Source organism: Scyliorhinus torazame, chromosome 16 (assembly GCF_047496885.1).
Source record: "Scyliorhinus torazame isolate Kashiwa2021f chromosome 16, sScyTor2.1, whole genome shotgun sequence".
Taxonomy (NCBI): Eukaryota; Metazoa; Chordata; class Chondrichthyes; order Carcharhiniformes; family Scyliorhinidae; genus Scyliorhinus; species Scyliorhinus torazame.
Window position 1 is genome coordinate 22,400,718 of NC_092722.1, and position 15,136 is coordinate 22,415,853.

General features: G+C 43.4%; 1 protein-coding gene across 6 annotated transcripts in view; it reads right to left on the reverse strand.

Annotated features, from left to right (window-relative positions):
• Positions 1-676: 676 nt before the first annotated feature.
• The window catches only part of camta1a (calmodulin binding transcription activator 1a), an 840,747-nt gene continuing 826,287 nt past the window's right edge, over positions 677-15,136 (reverse strand). For 5 of the 6 annotated variants that reach the window (XM_072478070.1, XM_072478068.1, XM_072478067.1 and 2 more), the window contains 2 exons: positions 14,113-14,181; positions 677-6,881 (listed from right to left, as the gene is read on the reverse strand). In XM_072478070.1, the coding sequence (XP_072334171.1) occupies positions 6,849-6,881; positions 14,113-14,181 (102 nt within the window). In that variant the 3' untranslated portion in view covers positions 677-6,848. The remainder of the gene's footprint in view (positions 6,882-14,112; positions 14,182-15,136) is intronic. The other variant, XM_072478069.1, reaches the window with a different exon arrangement.

Consider the following 15,136-nt stretch of genomic DNA (forward strand, 5'->3'; position numbering starts at 1 on the left):
CGCACCATTCGGGGCGGACCCCGTACCTGGTTCCAAGTGATTGGACTGAGTTCTGATTACTTGGATCGATTTCGCCAATATTGGAGCTGTTCCCTGATCGCTGGGCGGTTCCTAAGTGTCCATTGGCCTTCCTTTGTCTTCGCTCCTGCTGGAGCCGTGGAGTCTGGCTTGGCCTTGTTTGTCTTAACTGTTTCCAATTGTTCCCGGGGATCGCTCATTAATATGTAGATGGTTGTTAGTTTCAGTGCTGTCTGGGTTCCTACAAGTTCTAATATACAGGAAACTTTGCTGTTTTTCCTGCGTTGGCTGAATTTCCCTGCATTCTTAGCGGATCTCCATTTTAAAGTCGGGAAGTGGCCAACCCAGGTGGCTACACAGGGGAAGGCCCGATCCAGGGATGGCGCGGTCCAGGGTAAGGCGCGGTCCAGGGGAAGGCTCAGTGCAGGGGATGGGGAGGTCCAGGAGATGGCGTAGTCCAGAGGAAGGTGATGGCCAGGGGAATGCACGGTTCAGGAGAAGGGGAAATGAAATTAATTACGTTAAAAAAGAACAACAATAACACACCTTCCGAAAATGCCCAGATAATCAATTAATTGGAAGGCACCATGGTTCCAAAAGTCAATGAGTTTCAAACAATGTATATTAGAAATAAACTTAACAAACGATCGTGGGATTTTTCTTTGTTTTTTTAATTTACAGCAGAAAGGATTATAAAGCATTCAAAAACATCTTACATAATTTTAAGGGCAATTTAAAATGTTTGCATGACTCTGGCAGCTGGGCTATCCCTTGTAAAGCTTCTAAACAGCTGTGACCCAGCGACACTCTCACATGCAGACATACAAAAACAGGAAAAATTAAAATGAAAGGTCAAATTAAAAGGTTAAAAAAGGAGAGAGAGGGAGTGAAAGAGAGAGGAAAGAAAAGAAAGCAAGAGAAAGAAAAAAAGAAGGGACCTACACTAGTATCACATGCAAGTGTCACAACCCCAGGAGTGTCGTAGCTTACAGCTCTGGGCTGTTGCGAGTGTGCAACAAAGCTTTGCATTTTCTAGAATTTTCTTTTTTTAAAGTTTTTTTTGTGCAATGTTATGACCTGTTTTTCTAATCTCAGATGAACAGATGAAGTGGACATTCTTTCTGTTATTGTCAGATTTTTTTTTTTGTTCGCATATATTTTTTAAAATTTATTGTGTGTGTGTGTGTGTGTGTGTGTGCGTGTGCATCATTTCTTCACGGTATTTAACACACGGTATTTAACATAAAAATGTTTGTTAATCTTTCTTTTCAAAGAGTGATTTATGGTATAATGCTATATATATATATATTATATCCTTACAGTAATCTGCTCAGCAAAGATTATAACTTAATGTTGTGTCTTTTCATTTAGCAATACAGCATTCACATTATTTGGCACCCATTGGCAAAGGAGATAACTTTTGGTAGCCAAACAGAAAAGAAATATGTAAACGTAAACTTTTCAGTTATATCATTTTGCTGTTCGTTTTCTAATTCTAAGTACAGTAGTTTTTTTTTGCAATTAATCATGCTTTAGCAAAAATGTCCTTCTAAAGAACATTTAAAATAAGGAATTCTTACAGTGATTTTTTTTTTTCATTTTACAGGTCGTTTGTTTCTAATACTTCCTTTTGTTTTTTTTTTCATTACAGTCATGCACATATCTCCGTTGGTTTTTTTTTCATCGTTTTTAAGTATATGTACAATATATACAAACAGTATATCCACATTGCTAGCTCATTCAATAAAACTATACAAATTCCCATTCTGCCTTCCCCCATCTCATAACAACTCACAGTAAAATAATTCATTGTTGACATCCACCGCTTTTTTAAAATTCACTTTGCACTCATTTCCCTATCATGTTCTTCTATATATACAGAGTCCACCAGGTTACTGACAGTAGCCAAGAATATGGACATTACTGGCCAGCAGAATACATCATACTAATCCTTATTGGCTTGTATGATGTCAAGGCAATGAATGTGACCCCTCAAAAAAATCGTCCATTTTTGAAAGGCTAAAAAAGCTTAAATGCTTTTTAAAACAAAAAAGAAAACACAAAATATAAATTAAATAATAAAAGCTTTAAATAAACTATTTATATATTATTTATATATTAAAAAAAAGTTCAGACTAAATAAAAAGTTATAAAGTAAGGCAAAATAAAGTGCTGGACGTGACGGACACTAGCTAGGTGACAGTGACTGTTGAGGAAGAAAGGTTTTGGGAGTTTTTGGAAAAGGCTAATACCCAGCTTATGTGGAACTGTTCCTCCCTTCCTACAATTTCCTACTTTTGCTCTGCACTGTGGCCAGGTAGAGAAAAGCCAGGGAGCCTCTCCCGCAAACAGGTGGGGTGTGGGACCCTCACCCTGCATGCTCTCCACTCGCATGTTCTCCACACACCATCTTGGTTTCAATCTCTGTCTAACACCAATTGCCACAGGCTTAAGTGTGCCTGTTAAATACATCATGAACTCAAAAGACAAAAAAAATGGGCAGTTTATCATTTCGTTTTATGTCACAATGCTTTAGTGGTCTAAATTACATCAGCTGAAGATACAAAATAAAGATTGCAAAGGGCATTCCAATGATACCCTCCAAGAGTTAACAGATCCTGGAGGGGGTGGTGGGAGGAGGAAATAATTTATCTATTCGTTAAAATCTTTATTTGTTAAGTAGCTTTCATTCCTCCCCCCATCAATTTGAAATACAGTTTAGGTGGGGATGGCTCTTGTCTTGGAAACCTCAAGCATTCAACTGATTGCTACAGTCAGTGCTAATGTTGCAATTCAACGCCTTTGCCAATGATGTATCAACGGACAGCATGCCGATGTTAAGCAAAGGAGCTGCTCCCTACTGGAAATACTGCCATGTTTACACTTCTGAACTATCATTTCATGTTTTCTCCAGTGCAGGTAGCTCTGGGAGCATTCTGTTACATTACCCTTCAGTGATTTAAAACGTTAAAAAGAAAAAGTGTGCGGATTTCACAATGTAGATCACATCCATTGAGAGTGAAGCAGTTTCCTATCTGACCACAGCACTGGGCGCGATGTAGATAATGAATTTATAAAGGGTTGGGCGTCTGTTTATATCTCAGTTCAAAGTTAATCTAAAACACCTTGCCATTTACAACAGGAGAAACAGATGGTCCAATAGAAGGCATGACTTCCCTTCATCTTATCTGATTGCTATAGGAGCTGGAAAATGAGGCAGTGCCGCCTTCAACACTGTTGGTCTCATAAGGCCTTAAATGTGAATGAGAAGGTCGAGCTAGCTTGAATTTCTGTACTATTCCCACAACCGCATTTGCTCATTCACTGGTCTCTCGTCTTCACAAAGACCAGGCCTGTTACTGACTGCTGGTGAAAGGAGATGCATCCTCATGGTCGACTTCCAGACCAACATAATATTGCTAATTGGTCACCACGGAGAACTGACAACTGTGGAACTTGTGTTATCAGCCTGATCGTGCTGGGTTCAAAGAGTAAAGCTACTCGGGAACAAAAGAAAGACAAATACACAGCTGCATGATGGAAATAATGCAGGCATCTCTGCAACTTATGGGGACGAAACCTCCCACCCTGTCCCAGCAGTGCCAATTGCCATTTTCCCAGAGGCTGTGGCATAGGGGGTCTGGCTATCTGAAGGAAGTGCAGGGCAAAGGGGGGAGAGGGAGCATTTCAATCTGGATCCTTTCACACCATTTGGACCCCAACGTGATTTTCAGACTCAACAGGGTGGAACCCTGTGATCGGCCCACCCGGTCCAATCTCCAGAGGAGCCCAGGGATGAATACTTGATTATTTTATCTGGGCTGGGGGGGGGGGGGGGGTTGCAGGAACGGTCCTGGGGGGCTCCACAAGGATAAACCTGGGACCACTGCCAAACTGGGTCTGCACCCACTTCCCCAACCACGATTGACCGTCCCTGGGGTGCAATTCCAGGGCTTGAGCACAAAAACCAAGACTGGCACTCCAGTATGATACTGAAGGAGTGCAGAGTCTTTAGGATGAGGATGTTAAACCGAAGACTCTCTGCCCTCTCAAGTGGACATAAAAGATCCCATGGCACTATTTTGGAGAATAAGGAGGCTGCTCCCGGCTTATATTCACCCATCATTTAACATCACGAAAAGAAACGATTATCCGACTATTATCACATAGCCGTTTGTGGGAGATTTCTGCGCACAGATTAGCTGCCGTGTTTCCTACATTACAAAAGTGACGGCACTTCAAAACTATTTCACTGGTTGAAGAGTGCCTGGTGGTCGTGAAAGATGCTAGATGAATGCAAGTATTTATTTTTTCTTTTAGTTCCAAGCCCCAAGGCAAGCACCGCCCCTCCCCCGCACACTCACACATGTGATGAACTCATCAGATAGTCTGGGTTTTATTTTGCAGTGTTGCTTTAGTAACAAATATTGGCCAAGCACATGAAAAACACTTGGGAATATGAAGTGTAGCCAGTGATTGCCTTCAAGAGAGGAAGAGGAGCAAAAAGAGGAAAATATTGGTGAAAAAGAAAACGGTGGCAGGACCTGTTCACAGACATACCCCAGGGTCTTTTGTCTGGCTATAGACATCTATCTTGAGATGAACTGATGCAGTTCATCTCTCTGCTCCCTCAATACTCCAGCTTTGATAACACCTTAAATAAAATCCACAATAATACTTTACACACATTCAGTCACTGCATTACTTAGATTTTCTCATACTATCTTATTTAAACAACCCATGTCAATGTAGCACCTGAGGGTGTTTTGAATACTCCGCTGGTTAAATACGGCACATGTTGTATATTTTATGCATACTTTAGGATACTCGACCAAACTCGATTGATAGTAAAATTAGAAACTGATTGAGGTGAAGATGCTATAAATCTGCTTTTTATATTGCAGCTGGGAGTTAACTCGGTGTTCCAGAGAGTTGGTGTGCAAGGAGGTAAAATGCAGTGATCTTTGGCTGTCTTTGAGGCTTTCAGTCCTGGTACCGCTTTGGGATCTGCAGCATTTATGCAGGCTGCTGATTGATAACAACACCTAAATAAAGATTACCTAGATGCTGGTGCGGTTCAGAGTCACACAGGTCACAAAAGGTTCCAAGGTCCTTCAGTGGTCTGTGCTAACTGAGCTCAGCCAAAGCGATGAGGGTGATGGTGGAGGAAAGAAACATTCGCTCGCTCGCCTGCTCCCCATCGCTTTCCAGGGAGCCTTGCTGGAAAATGTGTGTTGTTGGGATTAGATGAGGACTCTGCTGTGACCCTCCACAGGGTTGCATATGGTTGTGCAGGGCTCCATGTCTGCCTGGAGCGCTGCCACCCCCCAGCCTGCCACAGGGTGCTCAACCCCAGGCACCTAAGCTGGTCCTGCTGGTGTGGGAAATTTCAGTTGGCCTCCTTTAATTGCACTTAAGGCTTTTAATGAGCCTCGTTGGCTATCTGCTGCATTGAGGAGCATTGCCCTGCTGGCCCATCCTGCTTCCACTAAAATGGCCCAACACCAGGAAACCAGCACGCTCCTAGTGGCAGTGTTACTAGGCCCCGTCCACCTTCTTCTCCAGTTCGAGCACTCCCAGAAAATTCAGCCCTGTTGAACTGACACTGGCTTAAGGTTGCAAGCTTTTTCATCAAACAAGATCCAGCACCACTCAAACATCCCCAAGAACTTTGGTTTAGTCCAGCATTCTGTCTAATCACTCAGGAGTAGGAGTCTCTTAAATGGCGAGGCCATAGGCCATTAAACTTTCCGGCACCTGATTTTCTTTGTGGTTTTCAACCAAAGTGCCTATTGATGAACAAATAAAACACTGACTGGTTTTACATTGTGGATAGTAAATATTAAAGTCATACACACACACTAGACAAACATGCACACCCACACACAAAATCCATCGATAAAACTCATAGGCTTGTGTTACTTCTGGCCACAAGTGGATACTGTTGGTCCTTAAAGGGTTATTGGGACCACAGGCTCTCTGATATTGAGTGTTCCATTCGGGAGAAGAAGAGGAGAGGCCTGGCGGGGCAAGAGAAATGTACCAAGTTATCCAGAAATGGACACTAAACCCACCTATCTGAATGGAACAATTATATCACAGCCCATTGGCTACCCCCATATTTTGGCAACTTGCGCAACACCTGCACTAAACTAAAGGGCTTTACATCCCTTCTCTCTCCTTGCCTCTTCCCTAATATACGGTCTGGTCTATCCAGGATATTGTTTCGGTGTGTTGTTCGACTGCAGGTCTTGGTGAAAGCAGGGAGGAGGGTAGAAGAGAAAAAAAACTGTCTGCCTTTTATTGGACCAGTCCCTATCACCACAGTGCAGCCTTGATCGTACCCAACAAGCGGCACATGAATACCTGTAACGCCCTGCTATTTGTCCACATAAGCTGCGCATCACCTTTCCTTTCATTCTAATGTTCCCCTCAGTCCACTCACCTGCTTTTCTTCACTCTTTGATTTCTCTACATACATTTGCTTATTCCTGACAACAAACCCTTTTTGTGTTGCAAACCTTGACACAAGTTTACAGAACTACGCACCAGGCTGGTAAAGAGGTTATTTCATTCTACAAGTTAATTTTCAAGTTCTTAAAACAATAAATTGCAAGTTCTATGGCGCCTTGTTTTGTTTTCGTTAAAAAAAGTTCCATAAAAGTGCCGATGTGGTCGAGAGAAAAAAAGTTTCTAGAGCCTTGTTGCGATGAGAGTGTTGCTAATCTTCCCAAAATCTATAGTGATTTTTTGTAAATGTCTCTGATATAAACGTAAAGAAAACAGTCAGGAAGCAATGTTACATTGCTATGGGGTGCTTCTGTAAATCTTCAGGTTCCTTGGCCTTTCTCAATTCTTTCACTCTGAAGGGAGGGAGAGAGAGGGAACAAAAGAGAGTAAAATCAAGTTACAGATATTAGTGTCAACAAATATACCAAGGACGCAACAACAAGGAGCGACAGTAACACCACTAATTAAAGGGCAAAAATACCTAGGAATCGCTACAATTGAAGAACCAATGGAACAATACAGCACAGGAGGAGGTCATTTGGATCTTCCTGCCCTGTGCCAGCTCTTTAAGAGAGCTGACCGAATGGTTCCACTCTCCTGAGAGTACAAGGTAGCAAGCTCTCGACAAAATGGTCAAAATCTCATTCTAAACCAAACTGAGCACTTGGTGAGAGAAATGAGCTGCACTTCGGCCCCTGGTCTCCAATCGGGCTGAGATTCTTGATTTGGGGGTGACAGTTGGCAGTACAGGGGTTATGGGGGCTATGGTTACTGGACTAGTAAAACCAGAAGTCTGGATGACGAAGCCAGAGAATGAGAGTTAAAATCCAACCATGGCAATTTGTGAATCTGAATTCAGTTTAAAAAAAATCTGGAAATAAATAAAAGTGATTGCAAAGATGTCAAATTGTTATGAAAAAAAAAACCCCATCTGTTTCATTAGGGAACTTTTGGGAAGGGCATCTTCCCTTTTGGTGACTCCAGTCCATTACCAATGTGGTTGACTCATGATTTCGCTCTTCAGTGGAAAAGCAAGCCACTCAGTTGTGACAAACCACTGTCTGCCGCCATCATTAACGAGAGGTGTTCAATAAATGCCTGTCTCGTTAGCAATAGAAGTGGATCTTGGACCATTCAGAGCTGATGTTAATTGGTTACTATGCAATGTATCTCTGGTGGGTATAATTTTTGGGCATGGGTTTAAGTACCTCGGGCGGTGCTGGGATTGCCCTGTAATGTCTCTCTTTGGTTAGACTGATAGGCCCAGGCGTCTCCTCCCTAATTGCTGCACGACAACATAGATCCTTGAAACAGGCCGGCATCTGAGGCTCTCACACTCCTAACAAGACGGAGCACACTTTGAACTTCTCTCAGAATGTCTACCCCACCCCCCCTGCTTTTGAAACCAGTTTAATTCTGCCTTCATCTTTGGGATCACAAATGACCATTTATTAAAGGATGAAGGGTAATGTGAATGGGATATCAATCTCCCAAGGTGGAGGCTTAGGAACAAAAGACAAATCTTTGGCAAACATGATTTGCACTCGAGCACTTTTCTGGAAGTCGTCCAGTCACCAGCCTAGAATACTCCTACTTTTCAAACCTTCCAGCCTGTGTTGGAGATGCTGGAAAACGCTCCTTCTATTTGCCTGTCAGCCTCAGGTGAGTGGGCAGCCGATCCGATTCCTAGTCTGTCCCTGGGAAAGTTCCCTGGTGGTGGGAATATATCAGGGAATTGTCGCAATGCGGCTCATCCCTATTTTCTCGGATCCCCCTGCCTCCAAGCACACCATCACGGGATTGAGAAAAATCCAACCCTCAGTCTTCACTGATATAACTGGGGACACACTTCTGAGACACAGGGCTGAATCTTAACTCTCTAAAACAAACTGGGGTCTTATCACAAGTTAGTATGCCAAAAAAGAATGGAAAAAAGGAACTGAACCCATCCACTTGCAGTTTTAATGGTGATGGACAAAGGTGGACATCATGGGAAGCAGATAGCGGACTTAAATATGAAAATAAAATATTATTAATGAGACTGCCTTCTGTGTGGAATTTGCACATTCTCCCCGTGCCTGCGTGGGTTTCACCCCATAACCCAAAGATATGTGCAGGTTAGGAGGATTGGCCACACTAAATTTCCCCTTTATTGGCAAAAAAAATTGGGGACTCTAAATTTAAAAAAATAAGAAAAGCCTGCCTTCATTTTGACAGTCATTCTATTTTTAACCACAGGTTTCCCAAGCCTTGGGAAATTTGGCAGCTGAAAGGAGGTGAAAAAGGTTGAGATGATAATGCCTTTACAGCACTGCTTATGGGATAAGAGTGGAGGATTGTTTCCTCCAAGCGCAACAAGCTACCCAGTAAACTGCACCCCCCACAATCTGCTGCTCCGCTGACCACCATCTGCTCTTCTAGATCAGGCATTGTCAAACTCAGGGGCGCGACCCATGGGTGGGTCGCGGAGCCGTCCGTCACGGCGCTCCCGATCGCGCAAATCCGCGCGCCACAGCCGCAGCAGCCAGCTTTTAATAATGCCGGCTGCGAGCGGCCTTCAAAATGGCCAGGAACAGAAAGAATAAATTCGGCCGCACTGCGCATGCGTGCCCAATCATCGGTGCGCATGCGCAAAACTATGCGCACCAATGATCGGGCACGCATGCGCAGTGCGGCTGCATTTTCTTAATATGATCGCAGCCTTTTTTTTTCAAGTTCGGGGGCCAAAGGGACCATTGGGGCCAAAGGGACGGAACCAAAACCATTTCCTCCATTTTGGTCAGCAACAAACAAGATGAGAGAAAATGGTGGGTCGCGAAGGTCGGCTGGTGTGGGTCGCGAAGGTCGGCCGGTGTGGATCGCGAAGGTCGGCCGGGTTGGGTCCCGAAGGTTGGCCGGTTGGTAAAAACGGGTCCCTGGAAAAAAAGTTTGAAAAACACTGTTCTGGCTCACCATTGGACCTCCCTGAAGACCATCAGAACGTTCAACCAACCCACCCCTGACTAGATGGGAGGACTTGCTGATGACACTGGATGTCTGAAGAGTCTCACTCCTTACATTAATCTCAACCCTGATTCCCAAAATACCTAAATCTGTGAAGCATAAGGAACATGAGATCTTGATTTCAATGCACTTGGTTTGTGCTGATCAACAAGAGTGTTTCAATGACTAGAACAGGCAATGTGTCACCATATTCTGAAACTAAAGTCATTCATCAAAAAAACAGCTGTTTGCATTTCTCTGCCAGTTAATCACTGAACTAATCAACAAATGATCTTTGCAGCAAACAAGGATTAAATCTGTAGGCTTCACACCGGCGCCAGATGTTTGAAGATTTTGTAATTATTTTTGAAAATTTTGATGGCACAGAATTAATTGAGATTTTAAAAAATCAATTGTGCACTGGGGGCTGAGGCACAGCAGCCTCACAGCACCAGGGACCCAGGTTCGATTCCAGCCTTGGGTAACTGTGTGGAGTTTGCATGTTCTCCCCGTGTCTGCCCTCCGGGTGCTCTGGTTTCCTCCCACTGTCCAAATTTGTGCTGGTTAGGTGGATTGGTCATGATCAATGCACGGGGTTATGAAATAGGGTGGGGGAGTGGGCCTAGGTAAAGTACTCTTTCGGAGGGTCAGTGCAGACTCGATAGGCCGAATGGCCTCCTTCTGCACTGTAGGGATTCTATGGATTTCTATGAATTGTGTTTTAGAAGTTTGCTGACCTGATTAATAGTGTACTTGCCGCAAGTTTGGGACCATTGAGCTCTTCCCTTGCCCAGTTTCCTCCATTCCTCTCCTGAGATCACTTACTCTCTCCTGGGAGAAGGGTAATGCGGGTAGCAGTGATCTTTTGGTATCTTAGCTGAGCTGCCATTCTTCACAAAAACATTGTCAGTGGAAAGCCTATTCTGTCACAAAGGCTATCACAGGTGAACCTGATCCTATCCACACCCAATATTCAAATTTATGTTCCAAGAATCAAACTATTGAATTGTTGGCTGATTTTCCTCAACCCCATTAGCCCTACAGCACCCCAAGAACACTCTAGATAGAAATTTCCTTTAGGTGGTGGCAACATCACCTGAGGTCACTGGAATGGAATATGGGGCGGGAAGTATAATACTGAATCAATACTGACCATTTTGTGCTTCTGGCCCAGAAAGGTTTCTATCCCAAATGTTCCTCCAATTCTGATCCTGCAGATCCATCATCTGCCACTGATGGCTTCTCTTCCAGTGCCTCGGTCTTACACTCTGGAATTCCATCCCTAACCCTCTTTGGCTCTTCACATCTCCCTTTAAGCAACTCCTTAAAACCTACCCCTTTGACCAAGCTTTTGCCTCATCGTCTCCTTTTTGTGGCTTGGTGTCAAATTTGGTTTGATAACATTCCTGTGAATGTGCCTTGGTACATTTTACTATGTTAAAGGAATGATATGGATTCATGTTATTGATTGGTCCTTACACTGGTCATTTAACCAGTAACCCCTGGTTTTGAGCAGTTACCAGAGACATTTTGGGGCTCTTGTCGTTCAAAGGCAACTTTTGGGGTGCCAGGATGAAATTGACAGTCAGAAAATTCAGAGTGGCAGAAAATTGACACAATGACTTTTGTGACTGATTCTCTGATCCATGCTCCCGCCAGGTGAGGCTTCATCCAACTGTGCCCATGGGCTCATACCTGTGATCTCCAGCCTGATACCAGCAGTAGGACAGTAGGCTCCACTCAGAGAGTCAGAGCAAGTTGCCCGCTGGGCAGTCTGATATGAAATGGCACCAATGTAGCTCCATGTTCCTTGCTAATCCTATTTGTCACAGATGGTAATGTAGGAATAAGAGGAGGCCATTCCGCCCCTTGAGCTTGTTCCACCATTCAGTGAGATCATGACCTCCGTATCTTAACTTAATCCTTTCTACCATATCGCTAAAATCTTCAGTTGACCAACCGCTGGATGCTGACAGGTTCTTCATGAATGTTTTCTCATTTATTACTTCCCTTGCAGAATGGCTGCTTCAGCCTGTCGGCATTGTTTCTCTAGGCGCTGTGCCAAAATCAGGACAACAGTGGCATGAGCCTCACTGAGATTTGAGGGATGTTCTTTTTTAATTGTTGCAGAATCAGTTCTGTTTCATTCACAAGGTGCTGCCCAATTTGTGCCATATTACTCTTTAAATTCAGAATGTTGAAATCAAGACTTCTCGTGCTGTCTCCAACTCCCAAAAGCTGTGGAACTAACTCTCTGCTATCCTCATCCTCCCCTCCCAACCCTGTGATCGACAGGCTCTTAAAATCCAAGCTTGGCATTGTGTTATCTCCATTTCCTAATTCAACCTACCTCCTCTTGTCCTCCTCCTAAGCTTGGTGATGTGCTTGTGCTGTCAGGTTTGTCCCTTCTCAGCAAAGCTGGGTATACAAAGCCAATCATAGCTAATGGCAGATAACACCCAAATCTAATTATAGTTGGTCTGGTGAAAGGACTGGAGGAGCTGCAGACACCATTAACAAGACTCTGATTTTCTATGTTGTCTGCATTTGAAGGGGAGGGTGTGGAAATTGGCAAACTTGGAGAGATTCCTTGCATTTGACATTGGATTAAGGCATGTATATATGGCAGAGAAAAGTTTCCATGGTGACAGTATCCTGTCCAATTAGCGTTCCATTTTACAGCTCCCATTGTCATAACTTTCTGAAATTCAATTGTTATTTTTGTTGTTGTTGTAGGCAACATTTCACTCACATGGCTATTACACACCAGTTTACAGGCCGTGCAGACACACACACAGTCAGCCACATCAGGAGCCTCACAGGATCAAAGAAAATCAAAATAAAGAAGTTTGAGAGTGTTTCCCTCCTTATTACTGGCCTCTTCTTGTTGATCTTTGTCACGGATGCTGCTGGCGCCAACTGACTTTCCTCAAGCCATTCAACAATGGGAGCATCACAGTTAAGCCCAATTCTGACCTTGCCCAATGTTTGTACATGCCGGATATCAGCCTTGGCCACTGGAGTGCAGGGACCCAAGATTGATTGCATCTTGTCAGGCTGTGGCAGTGAAGGTTTTGGAAGGAATCAGCGAACTTGAATGAGGGGATAAAAGCTGGCCTTTACCTCTGCAGCAACACATGATGGGACAGAGGCACTCCGCCACCAGGCAGCAAGTTTCAAAAGATTTGCAATTTGATTATTTCCATACAAGGAACTGATGAAGTGGTGTTTTGGATACAGCTCTGCAGGACTGCGAGAACAACGGGTGTCTAGGTTGGATACAATTGGGTAGCCTGTCAACATTCATTGCCTCAGCCCATCTGCAAAGGTTGACAACAAAGGGGATAGCAAATGACCAAGAAACTGCACAATCAATGTCTTCAGGAAAAGCAGTTCTTACAAGTGTCTCTGCCAATTCTTGTCCATATGTAGCATTAACATTGTACATTCTCGGCCCAGGACAACAGAGGAGTCTGAAGCATTCAAAAAGGAGGTGGACAGACTGCACATTCAGCAGGGAAGAGGAGAGGTGGTGCTAAGGTAAAGGTGGAGTTGAATAGCAGTAGAATAGCCCTTCCTTTTTGTTGCCTTCTTCGGAGTTTAGATCAGAGATAAGGACAAACTGAGCAGCTGACAGGAAAAAACTATATTCATTTAACTTTTCATTTCAATAACCACATAAAATCATGCATTTCCCCTACAAACAGTGCAGTCATCAATATAAATGGCATGCAGCTCCCCTGTAGAACATACCATGGCCAGTGTTATACCACACGTACTCATGCTCTGTTTCTTTACACATGAGCATTTCTATAGGCCTGGATATGAAACATTATCTTTACGTGACAGCTGGTTTTGTAGACCATAGGTTTTCAAACAGGGGTTCCCGGATAGGGTGGGTGTCTGTGGAGCTCTATCTTTTTCTGTATTTACTGATTTACAAGCACTTTTCTGTCACTGTGTATAAATACCAAAAAAAAAAATCTTTCCTCCAACAATAAAACGGTTCCCTTGAATGGCTGACACCATCTTTTGGAAGTGTGCCAATATTAGCAAGTGATCCCTGAGCTCCTGTCAATACTAACAAAGGATCCCTGTAAATGTACCCAGTATTTGTAAGGGATCCCTGGGTGGGCATAAATATGAGTTGGGGGATACCTGGGAGTATGTCAGCATTTATAGGGGATCCCCAAGTATGTGTTAATATTAGTAGGGAATCTCTGGGCTTGTGTCAATATGAGTAGGGGATTCCTGGTAGCGTGTCGATATTTGTAGGGGATCCCTGAAGTGACCATTCCATATGGGTTTTGGGGCACGCTTCAGTATTTAATGGTGATCCCGAGGTTTGCGTCAGTATTTTGCGGTTTCCCGGAAGTGTAATTATATTTGCAAGGGGGCCCCAAAGAGTTACGTTTGAAAACCACTGGTCTACACATTTGAGACTCACATTAGGAGTGAGACAGCCCGGAAAACACACGTCACAGGATTTCTAATCACAATACAATCAGAAACGTTTTTTCTTTGCAGCATTAATGGAATAATTACAAGCAAAGTGACAGAATGACAGTACAGTTTTTGAGATGGAAAGTTGTAATAGATTACCTCCCTCCGCGTATGTAAGGGTTCAGCTCTAAGACTCCAGCAAATGTGGTTCTCTTTCCTCCCAGTGCGCTGTGGATAGCCATAGTAAAGTGTTTTAGAGGAATTGGTTGTTTTAATTTGATCTTTTGCTGTGTCTGATTTCACACTGGGTACAGGTAAAGGCCACAGAACATTAACCAGGTGCTGGACAATTTGCTGCTCTACATTCCTCCCGAATTTCTGAATTTATTCATTCATGCTTAACTTCAGACTGGGCAGAGACTGGCCACCAAGAACCGACACTTTGATAGTTTAAATTCCTCACATTTGCAGTGCCGGTTTTGCAACTCAGGACTGGAACCAAAGCTGACCATGATCAGTGCTACTGGCGCTAAAAGTGAACTCAGAATAGTGGGACTTCCAGGACTGAATGATTCACATCCCAAGTGAGCAAGTGCAGTAATTCTCTGTGTGAAATGTTCAATTTCCCGTTTATTCTGAAACCCAATGTATATATTTTAGGGTTGAAATTGTGCTGGTACCATTAATGCCTCTGTACCTCCAGATTTAGTGAAGGCATTAACCGACTGGATTATCCCTCCGTCAAAACAGTGGCAGAGAGATTTCTAATGAGTCTGTTACCAGTATCATATCAGGCTGGTGATGTTTATTTACAAATTAAAAGTTTTAAAAATGTTCAGGTTTATTCTTAAATTTGAAGTTTTTCTAATTTGGGTTTTAACAGCAGAGACGAGAGAGGGGGCATTCATTTTAGCAGTCTAGAATGGTTCAAACCCCAAGTCCCATAAATTCTGAATAATTCCCTGTTTTGACATTGCTTGAAGACATGCCGTTGCTGGATTAATTTTTTGGAACAGTTTTCTTTGGAGGTCATTGGGAGGTGACACTGTATTCGTTAAGGATCTGGTCTCAACAGAGTAAGGGAATGCACATTTGAACAGCCAAGGTTAAGGCAATGTTATTTAAGCCCCCATAGCCTGTCAGGCTCAGAAACCCCCTCTTAGTCAGTTATACTTTTTATACA